This window comes from Podarcis cretensis (assembly GCF_951804945.1).
Source record: "Podarcis cretensis genome assembly, chromosome: 8".
In the NCBI taxonomy this organism is placed as follows: domain Eukaryota; kingdom Metazoa; phylum Chordata; class Lepidosauria; order Squamata; family Lacertidae; genus Podarcis; species Podarcis cretensis.
Window position 1 is genome coordinate 6,821,086 of NC_137177.1, and position 20,058 is coordinate 6,841,143.

General features: G+C 47.7%; 1 protein-coding gene across 2 annotated transcripts in view; it reads left to right on the plus strand.

The window, feature by feature from the left end:
• The window catches only part of ACTN4 (actinin alpha 4), a 147,919-nt gene that overhangs the window by 98,814 nt on the left and 29,047 nt on the right, over window positions 1-20,058 (plus strand). The window contains exons 8-10 of one of the 2 annotated variants that reach the window (XM_079985342.1): window positions 1,473-1,558; window positions 17,710-17,802; window positions 18,785-19,015. In XM_079985342.1, coding sequence (XP_079841468.1) covers window positions 1,473-1,558; window positions 17,710-17,802; window positions 18,785-19,015 — 410 coding nt within the window. Of the gene's footprint in view, window positions 1-503; window positions 590-1,472; window positions 1,559-17,709; window positions 17,803-18,784; window positions 19,016-20,058 lie in introns of both variants that reach the window. The other variant, XM_079985341.1, reaches the window with a different exon arrangement.

A 20,058-nucleotide genomic window follows, 5' to 3' on the forward strand; every position in this document is an offset into this window, starting at 1 on the left:
TAAGGGGCTTTCCTCCCTGAAGCCCTGGGATGAGGGCAGGAAAAGTAACGCAGCAAGGGAGCCACACCCCGAAACAAACCAGGAGCGCCCGGATTCCAGTGGGTGTCCGCAGAGTTTTATTGGATGTGCCTGGCACAATCTCTGCATTCAAAGTTCTTTTTTGGAGGAAAGGGCAAGCGAGAAGCCACTGCAGAGTCGTAAAAACTCTTCAGCCTTTAATAGGCCTTCACATCGGTTGTGTGTGCAGCCTTGAGCTCTGGCAGTATAAATCTCAGATCCTTGGCTTCAGTTCCATGCTGGACAAGTTAACTTCCAGTTCTGGCTCACTTGGTAACTTGTAACATTGACTTCTTGGCCTTAACTTTCCCTGGGCTCAATCTTTGCCTACAGATGGACACCAGAGCTGTGGCAGATTTTGCTAGAACCAGCAGATCATCAAGGAACAGGGGACGGGGGAGAGTTTTGCCTCCTGGTATCTTTAATGCCTCTTGTTCGCTTTTCAGACATTGTCAACACGGCCCGGCCCGATGAGAAGGCCATTATGACCTATGTTTCCAGCTTCTACCATGCCTTCTCTGGCGCTCAGAAGGTACCAGACGTGGCTGAGCCTCTACTGTTAACAGCTCCTCTTCCTTCCAGCGCCCTGTTGCTCTCCTGACTTCTCGTGCCGAGGGCAGCTACTTGCAGAACATTGGGAACCCAAACCTCAGCTAGCTCAGGGTCTGACATCCAGGGTTCAACACGAGATCATAATGAGCCAGAAATCTCTTTGCTTTCAAATATTATTTGGGAGACTCCCAACGGTTGGAGTTGAAGCCACTTGGTCTGCCGAGTTTCAGGGAGGGCTGCCAAGCAATCAGCGTTTTCATGGATTAATCATCCACCTCCTTACAAATTATATGTGCAAATTATATTCAAATGTATTTGTTTTCCTGTACTTCTAGAATATATTTGCAAAGCCTCACTTCAGATGCCCTTTTGAGAGGCTGAAGGAAGTGCAAGAACTTGTTATTACAGTAACACGCCGGAACCAAAATAGCTTCTCAAAATAAGCAAGGGAACCCGTAAGCCCAACCATTTAAAATTGGGCAGCCCCACCGATGCATCAACCGAGGCTTTGGTTGATCGTAAATACACTCCCTAGGGTGTAAGCCCCGTTGAACACACCAGCGTTTCCTTTTGAGTAAAGAGGCACCGAGTTGCGCAGCGAACCAGTTGTCTTGCAGTCCTAAGAGCTCTTAGGAGCAGAGCAGAGATTCCTTTGGAGTTATCTTGGAGAGTTTACAGGGCTGCCCGAATCAAGGGTGACGTTTATTTCCGCAGAGCCCTGTCCCAGCTGAGGTTTGGGTCCCTGTCCGGAGCGAAGGCTTGCCCCCCCCCCCTCTGCTGCATGCCAGAGGGGGAGCCGGGACGATCTTGCATTGTGCCCTTGACTTTGCTTCCCTTTTTTTTTTCTCTTTCCTCCTGCGCAGATATTGTAGGCACGCTCAGGCCCGATGAGAAGGCCATCATGACGTATGTCTCCTGCTTCTATCACGCTTTCTCTGGGGCTCAGAAGGTGAGCTTTGCCTGGGCGGGGCTGTCTGCTGCTGCTGCTTTTACCTGGCTAGTCTAAACCGCCCCTAAACATGTTCCTCACCCACTTTCCGGAGCGCAGGGTTTACATTTGCATGAAAGGGCATGCCTGCGGAGGGTCAACTAGGCCGGGAGGTGGAGTGGCTTTGAATTTTTGTTTCGTTAAAAATCCAGGCGGTAAGCTAGGAATGCATCAAGCCCCCTGCGAGACTGAAACCCTTCTGGCTCCCCGCAAAAATTCTCCAGGCGAGGAGCAGCTTCTAGATTTGCTTTAAACGTCACCTCTGCCAGAATACTGTGCAAGTCTGTTCCTAGCTGTATGCAAGCAGTGGAGTTCCCAGGGCGTGGCATTGGCTTTCTGGAGAGACCACCAGAAAAGTCTTCCTTGAAATAATCACCTTCTGGTTGAAAAAAGGCCATATAGGCTTGGCTGTTGGGTCTCCTCCCTGTCCAGGGCTTGTTCTATAGCTAGGAGCAAAACCTGGTTGATAGCCTCAGTCATCAGTACCCTTTGCCAACCTGCCGCCCTGTTGGACCACAACTCCCGCCAGTGCCAGACAGCAGTTTGGCAAAGGCTGCTCTGAAGTTTCTGGTTTAGCCACGGGCGCTCTTGCAATAATTCGCATATTCTGGGACTGAACTGGCAACGGCCCCTGAGCTGAGTTCTGAACCAGGTAGGTAGCTCCTCCGAATGTGTTGTGTGCCCCACTGCAGCCTTTTCCCCAGCCTGATGCTTTCCTGGTGTTTTGGACTACAATTCCCATCTGCCCCAGCCGGCGGGGTCACGGATGATGGGAGTTGTAGTCAAAAACATCCGACAGTCACTGGCTGTTCTACGGCAATGAACGGCGTTCGTCTGCAGTGATACTCAAGAGTTGTTCAGTGCAGTTTCTGATTTCTCCATCCTAATATGAAAGGGCAGGGTAGGGGGACTGAGTGCGAACTGTAACACCCCGAGAGCCTTAGCTCTTTTTTTAAAAATCCTAACAGAAGCAAGCTCCTAGTCCTTAGTGTTTTGAAGGCTTGGCTCTGTTTGGGGAATCCCTGGCAAAAAATAACTTGCCATCCTCTGACTTCTGGGTGGTCCACATTGCCTGCAGTCCTGTGCTTCTCTTGACTGACAGAAGCCGAGTAAATGGTGAAAAACATACCATATTTTCACGTATATAACACGCCCCTGTGTATAACACGCCCCCTGTTTTGGGGGACTCCAAATACAGAAGTCCCCCATATGCACTCTCCGTGCATAAGATGACCCCCAATTTTAAACTTGAAAATATAGTCTTGTACAGTGGTGCCCCGCAAGACGAATGCCTCGCAAGACGAAAAACCTGCTAGACGAAAGGGTTTTCCATTTTGGAGGCGCTTCGCAAAACGAATTTCCCTATGGGCTTGCTTTGCAAGACGAAATGTCTTGCGAGTTTTTCCGACTTTTTTTTCCTCCCCCCCCTTTTTCTAAGCCGCTTATCTGCTTATCCGCTAAGCTGATAAGCCACTAAAAGCCGCTAAGCCACTAATAGCGCTAATCCGCTAAGCCGTCAATGGGCTTGCTTCGCAAGACGAAAAAACCGCTAGACGAAGAGAATCGTGGAACGGATTCTTTTCGTCTTGCGAGGCACCACTGTATATGGAAAAATGCGGTACTTAGGAATGTCAGTTTGCCTGCTTTGCATATTTTATGCAGGTTGCAGAAGTTCCAATTTTCGGGTGTAGAATTCTGATCTAGCTTTTCCCCTTTTTGTGCAGTGAGTGTGTACCCCTCTTCTGCATCCCAACCCAATCCCGTCTCTCCTCCCTCCCCTCTGCTCTGGATTATAAACAAGCCTATTGCCACCATTGCACAGAGCTGGGAAGATGGCAGATCTGTCTTCCAAGCCAGCGTCTGCAGGGGTCTCCCTGCCTCTCAGGCTACGCAGAACCCCTCGCCTTAGGCACCACCATTGACAGCTTCTCCCTGCCCTTCCCACCTACGCTTCTGGCTTTTATCTTCCTTCATTCCTGTCCCCCTGGCCAGATTTCTGGGCTTCTCGGTTGACATTTTACTTCTGGGAAGAATAAATAAAAACAATTCTTTAAAAAAGATAGTTTAAAGAAGACTCTTCTTAAAAACCTAAAAACTCCTTTAAAAGAATCAGGTCTTCAAAAAAGTTAAAGAAAGTCTTTAAAAGAGTCCTTCCAGAAGAATTTAAAAATTATAATATAGCACCTTAGAGACCAGCAGAGCAGTTTTATGGGAAGGTTAACCTTCGTCCTTCCGTATCAAATGCCTTCTTGCATTTCTGCAAGATGCACCGCCTTTGGCTCTTGTGTCAGGCTGCCAATGTTTAATTTTCTGAAAGCATTACCAGTCTTCGGCGGTGGCTCCCTCCCTTTTTTTAAAAAAAATCTTCTCTGCAGGCCAGGTTAAGAGGTGGCGGCTGCCAGTTATTTTCATAGCTTAGGTAAAGGGTAAAGGGACCCCTGACCATTAGGTGCAGTTGTGACTGACTCTGGGGTTCCGGTGCTCATCTCACTTTACTGGCCGAGGGAGCCGGCGTACAGCTTCCGGGTCATGTGGCCAGCATGACTAAGCCGCTTCTGGCGAACCAGAGCAGCGCACGGAAACACCATTTACCTTCCCGCCGGAGTGGTACCTATTGATCTACTTGCACATTGATGTGCTCTTGAACTGCTAGGTGGGCAGGAGCAGGGACCGAGCAACGGGAGCTCACCCCCTTGCGGGGATTCAAACCACCGACCTTCTGATCGGCAAGTCCTAGGCTCTGCGCCACCCGCGTCCCCTTTCATAGCTTAGCAGGGACATAAACCTGGGTCTCCCTATTCTAAGTCCAGTACTCTAACCCAGGCCTGGGGAATCTGTGGTGCTAGACTACAACTCCCATCACCCCTAACCAATGGCTGAACTGTCTGGGGCTGATGGGAGTTGTAGTCCAACGACCCATGTTCCTCACCACTGCTCTAGCCATTATACTACTCTGCCCCTTGTTGTTGTTTTTCTCTCTCACATCATCATCATCAAAACTTTATTAGCAAAGCCAACAGGCCACAGCTAGACAAGAATTAAAAATAAAATAAAAATAAGAATAAAAAGAAGAAAAGAACAGGCAAAAGGGGGTCCGTCAGATGAACAAGTCTGTCACTCAGATGGTGGCCCTCAATTTCACAGCTCTCTCGATGTACCTCGCGACCTTCTCTGTTATCTGACTATCCGTATCAGATAAGAGAAAATACAGTGTAATGTCTGGTGAACGGCCGGGGTTGGAGAGAATAAGTGGAGTAATAATCTCATTCCTTAGGTCTTTGTAAATAGGGCAGGATAGAAGGACATGGGACACTGTTTCCGTGTTACCATCTCCACATGGGCAGAGTCGTTTTTCAAATGGAGTCTTTTGGTAACGACCTTCGAGTACGGCAGAAGGAAGAACATCCCATCTAGCCAATGTAAAGGCACGTCTGTATTTTGGGATGGTTAATTTAGACAAATATGAGGCTGAGGAGTCAAAATGAGAAGGGGGAAAGTAGGTATACCATGGGCACAGTTTCTTTAAGATGGTCAGGTTGTTTTGCCGTTCAATGTCTTTCAGGCGCTGGCCAATTAGACTCTTTGCTTTAATGAGGCCCATTGATAGTAGGGACTGTGAATGCAAACCGCATGTAAGGAGTTTTTGATGCACAGTTTTGAACCACTTGCTTTTGTGAGAATCTTGCATTACTAGAGGCAGTAGACCAGGTGGGTTTAGATTAAGACGAAGCCAGTAGTTGAATGTTCTTTGCCAAGTCTGAGTTTCTACAGATGGAAGGCAGGCCTCGAGTCGTAATGCTGCGTTTGGAACACAGGGGGGGACGCCGAATATCTGCCTTAGAAATTTAGACTGAACAGTTTCAAGACTGGAGCAGTGGTTCCCCGTCCAGATTTGTGCCCCATACAGTAACTGCGCCAAAGGTTTTGCTTGAAAAACTTCAAGGGCTGCTGGGATGTATCTGCCCCCCTTTGTGTAAAAGAAGCGGGACAGCATCTTAATACTTTGAGCTGCTTTTTCTTTGGCACATTTTTGATGGACATCCCAGGACCCGGTCGACTGGAACACGATACCCAGATATTTGAAGGCTTTAACCTGTTCAATTGTCTGGTTATCCATCCTCCAGCTGTACTGTCTGTGTTTCCTTGCAAAAACCATAATTTTGGTTTTCTGATAGTTTATTGCCAGTTGCTCTCTCCTACAGTATGCTGAAAATTCACCTATGAGCCTATTTAAGCCTATTCTTGTTCGAGATAGGAGTATCGCATCATCAGCATACAAAAGTACTGATATTGATTTGTCAGCCAGTTTGGGGGCGTGGAAGTCCGGAGATGACAAACAGTTAACCATATCATTGATGTAAAAGTTAAATAGAACTGGGGCCAGGATGCAACCTTGCTTGACCCCCTTGCTGACAGGAACTGGTCCTATAAGATGGCCATTTAACGAAGTTCTTACATGCAGCACCGTGTCTTTATATAGACAGCTGATCAGGAATAATAGTCTTTTGTCTATACTTGATGTGCTCAATTTATCCCAAAGTCTTGCACGTGGAATTGAATCAAAGGCAGCCTTTAGATCGATAAAGGCTGCATATAGCACCCCGCGGGATTCTTTGGCATATTTATCAATTAAATAGGCTAGGGTGAAGCAGTGGTCTATGGTGGATCTGCCTTGCCTGAAACCCGCTTGCTCTTCCGCTAGAATAGCTTCAGTTTCCAGCCAGCTAGTTAGCTTAATATAAAGATGTTTGGCATATAGTTTGCTGGGTATAGGCAGAAGGCTGATTGGTCTATAGCTCGCCGGGTCTGGCGTAGGTCCTTTTTTATAGATTGGAATAACTATTGCCTCAGTCCAACCATCTGGAAGTAAACCCGTTGAGTCGATCCAAGAAAATAGAGACGCCAGCAGGGGGGCCCACCAGCCAATGTTGGACTTCAGAAGTTCGGCAGGGATGTAATCAATCCCTGGGGCCTTGTTGTTCTTTAATTGTGCGATTAAGTTCTCAACTTCCTTAACAGTTACTGGTGGCCAGTGAGGTAGGTCCTCCAATTGAATACATAATTTGTAATGTTGGGCTTCCTGGTCATAGAACAAAGATTGAAAATGGCGCAACCACTCCATTGGTTCCACTGTACAGATGGAATTAGTACGCTCCTGGTCCAGTAGACCAGATATGGTTCGCCAAAAGCAAGTGGTATCTTTCTCGTGTGATGCCTTAACCAAACTGTGCCATGCGGTTCTTTCAGCTTCCAGTTTCTTTCTCCTTAGTAATTGTTTGTAAGACCGTCTCAGATCAATATAAGCATTAAGTAGGGGGGCAGTCCCTGATTTCCTATATCTCTGGTAGGCAGTTCTCATTTGTCTCCTTGTTTGCCTGGACTCCAGGTCAAACCAGCTAGCTCCGTCCTTTGCCCTTTTTGTAGCGGCGCTATGTATCACTGTTGTTAAATGGGATTTCAGTCTTTCCAAAAGTAATTTAAAGCGTTCCATAATCACATCTACTGAATTGCCTGACACAATAGCGGAGCGAATAAGCTTTAACTCCACTGACTGAAGAAGGAGGGTTAGGTTTTCATTCAGTATTGGGGACCATTTGAGTCTTTTGGGAGCAGGTATACCCAAATTTACAGAAGGTATATATTGTGGCTCGGCAATCGAATAGTCAAAAGGCCGACCTGCAAGCTCTAAAATTAGAGGTAGGTGATCACTCAGAGTATTGTGGCCCACTAGGAACTTCCTTACAAAGCTGTGAGCGAATCTTGAGATTAGAATATAATCTATAACGCTTCCCCCAGCCTTGGAGAAATGGGTATATTCCCCGGGGCGATCCCCCTCTATGTTGCCGTTTAATATCAGCAGATCCCTCCGTCTGGCAGCCTGCACTAAGCAGAGACCTGAAAAATTACTTCTGCTATCTTTGGACAGTCGTGTCGCACCAGTATCCGTCAGTTCTTCAGGGTCCATAAATAGGTTGAAGTGAGTGTATAGACTGTTGTCATCTGTTCCTATGCGAGCATTAAAGTCTCCACACACAATAGTCAGGGCAGACGGGTAAGTAGATTCGAGAGGCTCTAAAAACGCCTCTAGCTCAGCCCATATAGCCTTGACCACGGAGTTTTTTTGGCCTGGGGGAATATAAACATTGACCAGCAAAAGAGTAGTTCTCTTGAAGCTAAGTAGAGCGGCTGTTGCTAAAGAATTGCAGCTGGGTAGGGCTGTTAGAGAGTGCGCCAGCTCCGTGGAAATGAAGCAAGCTAGGCCACCACTAGATCTGCCGCCCCTTAGAGATGGAGAGGCAGGCAGGTAGTGGCAGTTATACCCATTGAGAAATATAGGGTCATTCTGCCATGTCTCCTGAAAGAGGATGATGTCAAATTGCTTAAGGTAGCACAAAAATTGTTGAGTGTTTTTCTTGGCGTGCCAACCCGCGATATTCCAAGACAGCACTTTTAGGCCCCGGGCCCTTCGGGGAGCTGGGTCTATGTCACCACCACGTCCAGCAATTCTTTGGTGTCTAAAAAAACACACCCGTTGGCTCTTTTCGAGGATGACTGCTTGGAGAGAGTGTAGTGGTCCTCTCTTCTTGGTGATTTGGGGCTAGATTTTGGAGTTGGGGGGGAAGCTAATTCATTCGGAGACAATTTAAGATAGCTGTGCCAGGAGCTTTGAGATTTCACACCTTGATTTGGTCTTACTTTATTGTACATCACAGGGGGCTCAGATTGTAGTTCCACGTCTACGCATTTAAAGGTGCCTCCCACTGTCTTCTTATCCACTAGACATTTGGGAGATATGGGCTGCACATAAGGGTCCTTCATTGTCTCACCTTGGTCATCCTTTTTTTCTAGTCTGCTCCGAAGTAAATCAAGTCTTTTCAGAATCTCAGTTTGAGCTGGTGGATGCAGTGACCAGAATCGCTTTATCAGCGAGAGTTCTTCCTCCAAAAAGGAGTCCTCACTATCACACGTGGGAGGCCAAATGCCAGTTGGATGTGGAGCTTCCTTTTTATCATTTGATACTGTTTGAAGGAGATGATCCTGCTGGAACTTATGCTTTCTGTTTTGATGGTTTTGGTAGTTGGTTTTTTCCCTTTTGTGAACTTCCATTCCTATGCCCTTGGTCCCCATCAGAGAGGTTAAAGGTGCTCTGTTTTCAAATATTCTTAATAGGACTATTCTTTCTTTTTTGAATAGGTTTTTAGCTCTAAAAATAAGGCTGGCCAGATTATGATCTAAAAAGGTAATCAATGCTCGTACCGAGCAGTCATCTTGATGTAGATACTCTATAGCGGCTATGTCAGTTGCTTTTACTATCCCCGGTAAAATGCCTCTTATAATGGACAAAAAGTGGTCTATACGGTCCGACCCTGCATAAAATCTAGGCGGTTTAGGGTAATTAGCAAAGACAAGCTTTTGTGGGATTAGGACTAAACTCCATTCTCTTTTGGGCCACAGCATCTGTCGAGCTTGAGAGGAGTGGTTCCCCTCAATAGTTTGGGTCGCCAGCTCACCTCTGTCTACAGATTCTGTGCTGGCCATAAGAGGACTCTGGGGCGGTATAACTGTAGATGGATTAGTTCCTTTGTCCCCGCTCGGTGTTGATTCTTCAAAACTTGGTTTAAATTCTTTTGTGGGTGTATCTACTTTACGTGTTTCTTTGATAGCACTCGAGTTGGATTTGTTTGTTCCACTTGTAGAAAGGGATGGAAGAAGGTTAAAGAGCTTCTGCCAATATTTTTTGCAGGTACGGTGAGTTGTCTTAAGCCGCCTTAGATTTTTTATATTTTTGCTTTTCTTCATCTTAGGCTCAGCTTTTTTCCTCCGGGATTTGCTGGGGAGTGGTGGATCCGGGCTGGCTAGGGGATTTGTATTCTGGACTGAAGCGCTCACATGTTGTTTGAAATTATCCACTAGGGTCAGGAGAAGCCCGTTTGTTATCGCTAAAAAATTTTTGACGTTGAGGAGATCCGTAGAAATCTGGTATATCTGCTCCTGAAGATAATCACCCCGCATTTCTGTTCCGCTGTCGTTGGCTTTCAACCAATGGGTTGAAAGGTTACTTCCAAGTTCCAGCGGTGACAAATAAGGATTAGCATCAGGTGTGTTGGCTGTATTAGCCTTTGTAGCGTTCTCTGCTATGGCGAGTTCTTGGGCCAAATTTGTTGGATGGTTTGTCCACTTGTTGTTTGTCTGCAAATCCTTTAGCTGTGTTGACCAATCCAACACTGTGAGTGGCAAAGGCATAGCTACATCTAGAATACTCTCGTTCTGAGTTCTCTTACTCGAGTCTTTTTGAGGAAAGTAGCTGGTAATTTTACTTTGTCTCCTTCGACGCTCCATCGGGCTCTGTGGTGAATTAGGCAAGATTCCTTGGTCCTTGTATTTTTTCCTGGTGAGGACCATAGTGGGTATATGGGTATATATGGATATATGGTAGGGGTTGCTTGCTTGACGGTAACTTATCTTTTTGTTCTAAGCTGGAGTAAGCTTGTGTTTCTTGGGGTTGTACCTACTTCAATTCCTCCCTTTTTATAGATAAAAAGCTCGGCGTCCTTCCAGTAGCTGACCTCCCCGTCTGCTAATTACCAGCTTCGTCTCCGTAATGTGCAATAAACTGAAAGCTAAAAGAAAGAGCTGGTCGACAGGGCAGAGGATTTATGCCCAGTTAGGGAGGCGGCAGCAGCCGTGGCGGCAAGTCCGGGCGTCAGAGCAACCCAGATAAAAAGAAAACAAAGATAACACAAGCAGCGGGATACTAAAAGATACTAAAAGACAGCCAGCACAGCCAGCAGATCATTAAAACTCACGGATAAAAACAAGGGAGGATAAAAACCGCTTAAAACCACTTAAAAACTCTGATAGGGGTAAGCGAGATTACTCGGAAACTACCTTCGCCGCCATGTTGGATCCTCCTCCCCTTTAAGTCTTTTCTCTCTCTTTAAAAGCCATCGTTCTTGCTTTTCCTTCACCCTGCCCTCTAAAAGGTATCCTACTCAGAGCTCTCATAAAAGCAAAATTCCCAAGGGGTTAAATATTCTGCTTCCGTCTTCTGAGTGTCACAATTGACCGCAGGTCCAAACGGGCAAATAGCGTGTTGTGGCCTTCATCCATGAAACTTCCTTTCAGTGCCTCGGTCAGGATCCTGCCCTCATAGTCCATTATAGTTCATCTGGAATAGCCTGGAGACCCCCTGCGGCCTTGTTCACACAAACCACAGATGCTTTCTACTTTCTCCCCACATTCATTGAAACAAATTGGGGGGGGGGGGTAGGGAAGTACAGACTTCAGCTGACTTGATTGCCTGATTGATTTGAAGGCATTTAGGGTTAATTCTCCTGCCAACCTAGCAGTTCCAAAGCACGCCAGTGCAAGTAGATAGATAGGTACCACTCTGGCAGGAAGGTAAACAGCGTTTCCGTTCGCTGCTCTGGTTCGCCAGAAGCGGCTCAGTCATGCTGGCCACATGCTGGCTCCCTTGGCCAATAAAGCGAGATGAGCGCCGCAACCCAGAGTTGGCCATGACTGGACCTAATGGTCAGGGGTCCCTTTACCTTTACCTTAGGGTTAATTCACCCATATTAAGTGACTTTCCCCATCAGTCTGTGTGGAATCGGCAAACTAACCCGATCCTGTAATTACCGTATTTTTCCATGTATAAGATGCCCCCATGTATAACACACACCCTATTTTGGGGGATTCCAAATTAAGAAGACAGCCCTCAGCACTACCCGTGTATAAGACGAGCCCCAATTTTAAACCTATTTTTTTTGTTAAATAAACCCTAGTCTTATATACGTAAAAATACGGTAATCCATTTTCCCCAAATTAGTGACAGGTCAGCGAAGCCCCTGGTTTGTAAGGCTCGAAGCAAGCAAAGCTCAAACCTGCACTCAGAGGAGTCTGGCGGTCTCTGATGGCTGCAGACCCCGGCAAACATCCATTTGTATTTTTTATTAATGCAGTTTGTAGGCTGCCTTATCGCTAATGTTCTCTGGATATTTTTTTATTTTTTTTAATCCTTTAAAAAAAAAAAAAAGGATGCAACCAGTAACACAATATTAAAATCACAAATCACTTCAAAACAGAGGAAAGGAAATATTGCCGCGGCAAATCTATTTAAAATAAAGGGCAGAGGAATTAAAAACACACAGAGCCGGAACGCTAGAAGGCTGTGGATGTTGTCAGATGAGCGTCTTCGGTGGGTGGGTGAAAACAGCTGGATCCTTCTGGATCCTTTGACCGTCCGGCAAAAAAGTAATCAGGCTTTTGTCGGCAGCTCTGGACAGACTCTCAGGTTGCACGAGGGAGCTAGCTTGCAGGAAATGTCTCTGCGTTAAAAAGAAAAGAAAAGAGGTTTTCACTGCCTGCCTCTGGCCGCCAGCGAAAGCTGGAAGCTTCGCTCAGCATGGAAGGCAAAAAAGAGCCATGCCTAACGTGGGGAGAGAAATGACCTCACCCAAACACTCCGATGGATGCTTTTGAAAAGGCGTTCTTGTCTTATGTGTGGGTTTTTCTGTAGCTGGTTCCCCCTCCAAACCTTAAGCATGTTAGATCTGCCACCGAACTTCAGCCAAGTGTTTTCCATTAAAGCTTGGCGTTAATTTATTGGCTCCGAACGTGTAAATCCTTTATAGGCAGGAAGCGGAGCCCCCTTTCTCTGGCCAGAAAATCGTCCTGTATATTCCAGCTGGAGATGAGGGTCAGACTCTTCCCTCCCCTATAAAAGCCTGAACTCAATTGCACCCGGGGTGCTATGTTTGCAAACGTGCCCTCCCCTTGGTGTGTGTGTGTGTGTGTGTGTGTTTGCTGGGGTGCGGGGAGCTGGACTGTGTGAATTTATAGCCTTGCCAATCTTTTTTTTTTTATGATTGTCCTTTGTGTCTGATCCCAGGCTTTGGAGCTCAGCTGGCATGTTCTCCCCATCAGCTGGGATTGATTATTCACCTTGTAACTGCTTTCTCTCCAGCATGCCTCTGTGTGTGTGTGTGTGTGTGTGTGTGTGTGTGTGTGTGTGTGTTTTCACGGACTCCAAGTTGTTTGGGAAGCCTGTCTGGAAGCATGCTGAATTAGTGGACCGAGGAGCCCAGGCTGAACCGCTGCACCCCGTATTTTTTTTGGAAACCAACCAACAAAAAACCTCCCGTGCTTTTACTAAATCAGACTGTGAGGTCAGGTCAACCCTGCTGCAGAAGCCAGCTCAAATCACTCTACAGTGGCACCTCGGGTTAAGTACTGTATTTCCCCTTACTTTTTAGAAGGGAAAAAGTGTGTCTTATGAAGTGAAAAATACAGTACTTAATTTGTTCCGGAGGTCTGTTCTTAACCTGAAGCACCACTTTAGCTCATGGGGCCTCCCACTGCTGCCACGCCACCGGAGCACGATTTCGGTTCTCATCCTGCAGCAAAGTTCTTAATCCGAGGTACTATTTCTGGGTTAGCGGAGTCTCTAACCTGAAGCGTCTGTAACCCAAGGTACCACTGTACTGTGCAGCCTTTTCCCCGCCCCAACCCAGCATCTTCCAGATGTTTGGGGAGACACCTCCCGTCTGCACTGCTTTCGGGGAACACCGGTTTATGGGGGGGGACACACACGGTAGGACAGGATTGCCAGTTGATTTGCCGCAGATCACCGATTAGCAAGAGTTTCTGACTCCCAATAGTAATAACAAATTTTTATTTATACCCCACCCTTCCCGGTTCAGAAAACTGGGCTCAGGGCAGCTAACAACAAATTTAAAACACTTAATTGATGCAACAAAAAAACAGCATAAAACGTGAATAAATTCAGAATTCAAAAATCAATTTAGGGGGGGAAATCCATCCAATAAACATTAGATGATCACCAGGGCTAGCTGGCTAAGTTAGTCCTCTTTGGGCCAGCGAGGAGACCAGGGGAGAATTAGCTGTGGGATCCCAGAGCGGGTAATCTTCATAAAAAGGGGAGGAGGGGAAGGAAGGGGAATAAAAGATCAGGCTAAGTTCAAATTGAAAGCCAGGCGGAATAGCTCTGTCTTACATAGTAAAATGCAGAGGGAGAAAAGTGTTGTGTCCCCGTCCTCCCCCAACTGAATTAGACTGCTAGTAACTCACATTTTTTTTAAAAAATGTGCTTATTTATTTGTTGCATTTGTGATCCCACCTTTTCCCCTCTCCGATCTCACAACAACCTTGCGAGGTAGGTTAGGCAGTGACTGCACCGAGGTCACCCAGTGAGTTTCGTGGCTGAGTTGGGATTCGAACCCTCGTCTCTGCCCTCTGGCCATTGTGCCGCAGGTTGTACCAGCATCTGGTTCCATCAGTACGAAGCAGACTCTGTGCCCCCCATTTTTGATCTTGCCTCCAGCTGGTCGGCATCAGGGTTCTGGTTAAAAGGCCAAGCAAATCTTCTTCCAAGCCTGCAGTTTGTGCCTTGTTTGCGGCACACAGGCACAGCTGCGCAGGGATGTGTTTGAGATCCCTGGTGACCTCCAGCGCTTGATTCCTAAGAGACAACATTCCCCCAAATTCCCCGTCACCTGCGATCATTTGTCATGCAGGCTGACGCTGATGACGGCGAGGTGGTCCAAAACAGCTGGAGCTGGGCAAGGCTTCTGTACAATATTGTAAAATTAAGGATTGTTAGAAAGATGTTGGAAAAAGAAAATTATGTGGTTTTGGTAGAAGTGATATAAAGGATTAAGTAAAAAATGAATTGATGACGGAGAGAACGTAAAATTACAATATATTAAATCAAATTATTAAGATAAAAACAAGGTTGGAAGGATTTGCTGAAATAACAATTTGAACTAGAATACAAATACGGGAGGTGTGAGGAGGTCAAGGAAATAAGTAAAGGAAGAAAGTTATGTAAAGGTTTAATCTGTTCTTTTTCTTTTTTAAATGATTGTATTTTTTCTGTCTTTTTTATTTTTATTTTTTCTTTTTGTAATTTTCAAAAATTGAATAAATATTATTATTATTATTATTTTTAAAAAAGGATTCTGTACAATATTATAGACCCCGGGTGCCTTAAATTTTCAGGGAACCAGAGTAAAGTTACAGGGAACCAGGCAGAGGGCCTTCTCAGCGGTGGCGCCCTCCCTGCAGAACGCCCTCCCACACGATGCCAGGGAGATAAAGAATTACAGTGGTACCTCGGGTTAAGTATTTAATTTGTTCCAGAGGTCCGTACTTAACCTGAAACTGTTCTTAACCTGAAGCACCGCTTTAGCTAATGGGGCCTCCTTCTGCTGCTGCGCCGCCAGAGCACGATTTCTGTTCTCATCCTGAAGCAAAGTTCTTAACCTGAAGCACTATTTCTGGGTTAGCGGAGTCTGTAACCTGAAGCGTATGTAACCTGAAGCGCATGTAACCCGAGGTACCACTGTACACAACTTTTAGGAGGCAGCCCTGTTCAGGGAAGTTTGTAATGTCTGACATTTTATTATTTTTTATATTTTCCTGGAAGCTGCCCAGAGTGGCCGGGGAAACCCAGCCAGGTGGGCGGGGTCTAAACAATAAAATTATTATTATTATTACTACTCATGCTGTTCTCCCCCCCCCCCCAACTGCATCTCAAAGTCCTCCTAGAATTGTGACTTTACGACAGCACCAGTGGGAAGCACCACTTCTTAACTGTGGTGTGGTTAAATAAGAGAATTCTCCCCTATACAGAGTATTTCACCTTCACTTCCTCTGATGGACCTATTGCCATTTTGGTTCAAACTTCCATTTAAAAATAGAATGCATTGCAGCGGCATTGTAGTTAAGCAATAGTCTGGAGGGCCAAAGGTTCCCCATTGAATGTGCGGCTTATCCTCTTTTTATCTCTCTCTCTCCTAGTAGAGCAAATATATATATTTTTATTTTCCTCTGAATATCCTATTCTGTTGGCAACTCATTTCTTCCATGGCTCTCTCCCTCTGCCCGTCCTTCTGTAGACCCTCTCCACCCTTTCTCTTGATGTCTGGCTTCCATCTCCTCCCCTTGGACTCTCTCTGCTCCTTGCAAGGTACTCGATCTCTTGACTTCCCCCCATCCCATGGCTTCTGTGTTACCCCTTTCCCCCCCTCCTGCTTTCTAATAAGATAGGGCCACCCCTGCTTGTTCCAGAGGCTGTGTGTGTGTGTAACTGATTTTCTAAAAATATTTTACCACTGCTATTACGCTTTCTTTTTCCTTTAAAGAAAAATATTTCTGTAACTGTCACTTCTCTCTGTTTTTTGTTTTTTTTTACCTGGTTGCGTTTTTTTGGGTTGATGTAAGCTGGTCTGAGCGCTCATTTTTATCAGAAAGGCAGGATAGAAAACATTCAATAGTACTGAATAAGGATAGACTGGGTTGTGCTGTTTAGGAAAGCCTATTGTCGATTGAAATGAAATGTTGAGGATGTTGAGGAGAGCCAGTGTGGTGTAGTGGTTAAGAGCAGTGGACTCGTAATCTGGTGAACCAGGTTCGCTTCCCCGCTCCTCCACATGCAGCTGCTGGGTGACCTTGGGCCAGTCACACTTCTCTGAAGTCTCTCAGCCCCACTCACCACACAGAGTGTTTGTTGTGGGGGAGGAAGGGAAAGGAGAATGTTAGCCGCTTTGAGACTCCTTAAAGGGAGTGAAAGGCGGGATATCAAATCCAAACTCTTCTTCTTCTTCGGGGAGATAAGAGCTCCCCAAAACCAAGCCGCTGAAAATCTGTGGAGCACATCGCAAAGAAATGAAAGACAGGGAAACCAGGACTAAACATAATAGACATAACTTTACTGAAACCTAAACTGTAGTAAAGACGAGCGGTAGATCTGAACCTCTTCCGTAGATGCCAAATCCTAGATAAGAACCTGACGATCTGGTTCAGACATACCTCTCTTGGCTTATTAAGCTGTGTCCCTTTGCACCCATGTGCTCTGTCCTTTCTCCTCTCCTTCCCTCCCTCCCTCCACTGCAATTTGCTGCTTCCTGGTTTAATTTAACCATGGTTTCCCCATTTGTCCTGAACCAGGAAACCATGGTTACCCGGATTGGAACCAAGTTCAAACCATCCCCTCCGTATCCCAATCATTATTTTTTTCTATATTTTTCAGCTCAGACTTAATGGGAGACCGTAGCTAATTAGTTCAGGATGCGCTGTCATTGCTGCGCACAGGGAACAGAGAAGGGAAGGACATAGTCTTGGCTTGGCACGCTGAGATGCGTACATCCAAACCGGGCGACCATCATCTGCGGAGTGCGGAATGCAACGGAAGAGCCCGCTTGCTCTTAGCTCCAAGAGAGGTTGGCTAGGTCATCCCTTTCCGTGGGAACTTCAACTGTACTCAAAAGCACAGAAGTCTGACGGGTCTGCAAACCTCGGGCCTAACTCGTAACTTGCACCAGTAGCTGCAGGGCTAGAGTGTTAGCTGCCTTGTCCATAAATACCGTATTTTTTGCTCTATAGGATGCACCCGACCATAGGACGCACCTTGTTTTAGAGGGGGAGAACAAGAAAAAAAAATCTCCCCCTCTCTGCTCAGCACCCCTTCAGCGAAGCGGCAAGAGAAACGGAGCCCCTTCCATTTCTCCTCCCGCTTCGCTGAATGGGCGCTGCGCAGCTCTCCCTCTCCGCTGAAGCCGGGAGAGTCTTGCAAAAGGGACCCGAAGCCTCCGTAGTGCAGCAGGAACTCGCGGAGGGAGCGCTCCTTCTGCGCTTCGGACGCTTCGTGTTGCTATCGCTGAAGCCAAGGAGCCTGCATTCGCTCCATAGGACGCACACACATTTCCGCTTAATTTTTGGAGGGGAAATAGTGCGTCCTATAGAGCGAAAAATACGGTAAGTTGTTATCCTGGAGGTTACGGAAGGGTGGGTTACGAATGGGGACGAGACCCGTGCAGCCTCCAGGCGATGCTTGGGTACGCCACGAGAGTCTCTCCACCCACCTTGGCTTCTCTTCGAAACCACGCTCTGTCTGCCTGCGGCTGCACCCGGTGGGCTCTGCAGGGCTGCTCTGTCCCACCACCTCCTTTCCACGCTGTGCCTCGGCTCCAGGCCGTTCTGTCGCCGCTGTCGTTTTCATGTCTTTGATTTGCCTGCTTGTTTCTCGTACCACCATTTCCTCCATGTTGGTTTTCCCTCCTCTTCCCCCCATCCCCCAAAACCCCCCGCAGGCTGAGACGGCTGCAAACCGGATTTGCAAAGTGTTGGCCGTGAACCAGGAGAATGAGCACCTGATGGAAGACTACGAGAAGCTGGCTTCCGACGTAAGTGTGGGCAGTGCCCCTTCCCCTTGCGAGTCCCATGGGGCAAGCGCCAAGGCTGCCAGACCTCCCTAAAGATTGTGGCATCCAGATTTGGGGGAGGGGGGTAAGGATGCCAACGGCTGCCAGCCGTGATGGCTGTGCTGTGCCTCCAGGGTCAGATGCTCCAGCCATGCTGGAAACCACCGGCCGGAGAGACCGGTCATGCTCTGGCCCTGATTCAAGGTTTCCTGCAGGGTTTCCCATGTACCTACGGGACCGCCTCTCCTGGTATGCCCCGCGGAGGACCTTAAGGTCCACAACACCATGGAGGTCCCAAGTCGCAAGGTGGTTAGATTGGTCTCAACTAGGGCCCAGGGCCTTTTCAGTACTGGCCCCGACTTGGTGGAACGCTCTATCACAAGAGACCAGGGCCCTGCGGGACTTGACATCTTTCCGCAGGGCCTGCAAGACAGAGCTGTTACGCCTGGCCTTTGATTTGGACTCAGTCTGACCCTTACGTCTTCCCTCCCCTTACGGTTTTGATCTATGGGCTACTTTTGAAATGAGGCTGCTTTTTAAATTGCATTTTAAATTGGTCCCCCCCCCCCATTATGTTTCCATTGTAATTTTACTGGTGTTAGCCGCCCTGAGCCCAGCTTTGGCCGGGGAGGGCGGGGTATAATAAAAATTATGATGATGATGATGATGATGATGATGCTGGTCACTGTGAGAACAGGATGCTGGCCTGTGATTTGCCACTCAGCTGTCCTTAATGTTCTTATGTGGGAGCTGTTTCGTGGAGCAGTTTTGTCCCACTTGGGCCACCATAAATGGAATTCTGGTTGCCGTAACTGGCTGAGCAGAGTGCAGGAACTGGGCCTGTCGCAGGTGGTCCCTGGGCTTTGCGTAGGGTGGTGGGGAGGAGCCACTATATCCCTGGGGCTGTTGCCCTCGCTGTCGTTGACCCCGCCTCTCTCCTCCACCCCGCCAATCCGATCCTCAGCTGCTGGAGTGGATTCAGCGTACCATCCCCTGGCTGGAGAACCGCGTCCCTCAGAAGACCATCCAGGAGATGCAGCAGAAGCTGGAGGATTTCCGCGACTACCGGCGGGTTCACAAGCCCCCCAAGGTGCAGGAGAAGTGCCAGCTGGAGATCAACTTCAACACCTTGCAGACCAAGCTGCGGCTAAGCAACCGGCCGGCCTTCATGCCCTCCGAGGGGAAGATGGTCTTGGTGAGTGTGCCCGCTTAAAAAAGCAGAAGGGGGCCGATAGGGTGGCAGAGTGGAACTCCAGGTGGTGTTGGGTGGGTGCCCTGTGCCTCCAGAGTCAGAATTGGTCCAGCTTTGGGCCAACAGAGCAATTAAAGGTAAAGGGACCCCTGACCCCTTAGGTGCAGTCGTGGCCGACTCTGGGGTTGCAGCGCTCATCTCGCTTTATTGGCCAAGGGAGCCGGCGTACAGCTTCTGGGTCATGTGGCCAGCATGACTAAGCCGCTTCTGGTGAACCAGAGCAGCGAACAGAAACACCGTTTACCTTCCCACTGGAGTGGTACCTATTTATCTACTTGCACATGACATGCTTTCAAACTGCTAGGTTGGCAGGAGCAGGGACCGAGCAGCGGGAGCTCACCCCGTCGCGGGGATTCGAACCGCCGACCTTCTGATTGGCAAGTCCTAGGCTCTGTGGTTTAACCCACAGCGCCACCCGCGTCCCAACAGAGCAATTGGGTTGGAGTTAATGTCAAATCTCAATTTGGCTGCAAATGCACCATAGAGCCAGAATCACTGGGTGTTTCCTCCATCCTTGCTTCCCTTTAATCTGTAATATGCAGACGCTGGCCTATCTTCCAAGTCCTTAAGGTTGCTGTGACAATGTATTACTGAATCAACGAGAACTCAATGGCATTTACAGTCAGGTTCCTCTTCCAGTGTCTCTAAACGGCAGAGCAGCCTTTTCCCTAACCTGCTGCCCTCCAGCTCTTCCTGGCTCCATCGGGCCCAGCCGGCTTGGAGTCCAAAACAGCCCGAAGGCACCAGCTTGTCGGGAACAGTGGGTGGTCATCCAGTAGCTACGTACAGCCCCTTTCTCTATGTTTACGAGCGTGTGTGCCTGCAAGATTAAGGGAGAGCCCAGCGGACCCCCAGATAGGACAGGTAGAAGTCCTGAGAGGAAGCGATGCTCAGACTGCATCTCTTCCCCAACTCACCTGCCTTCCGTTCCCTAGTCAATCCCAATGGGTTTGCAACGCAGGCAATTAGAACAATTTCAGAAATGC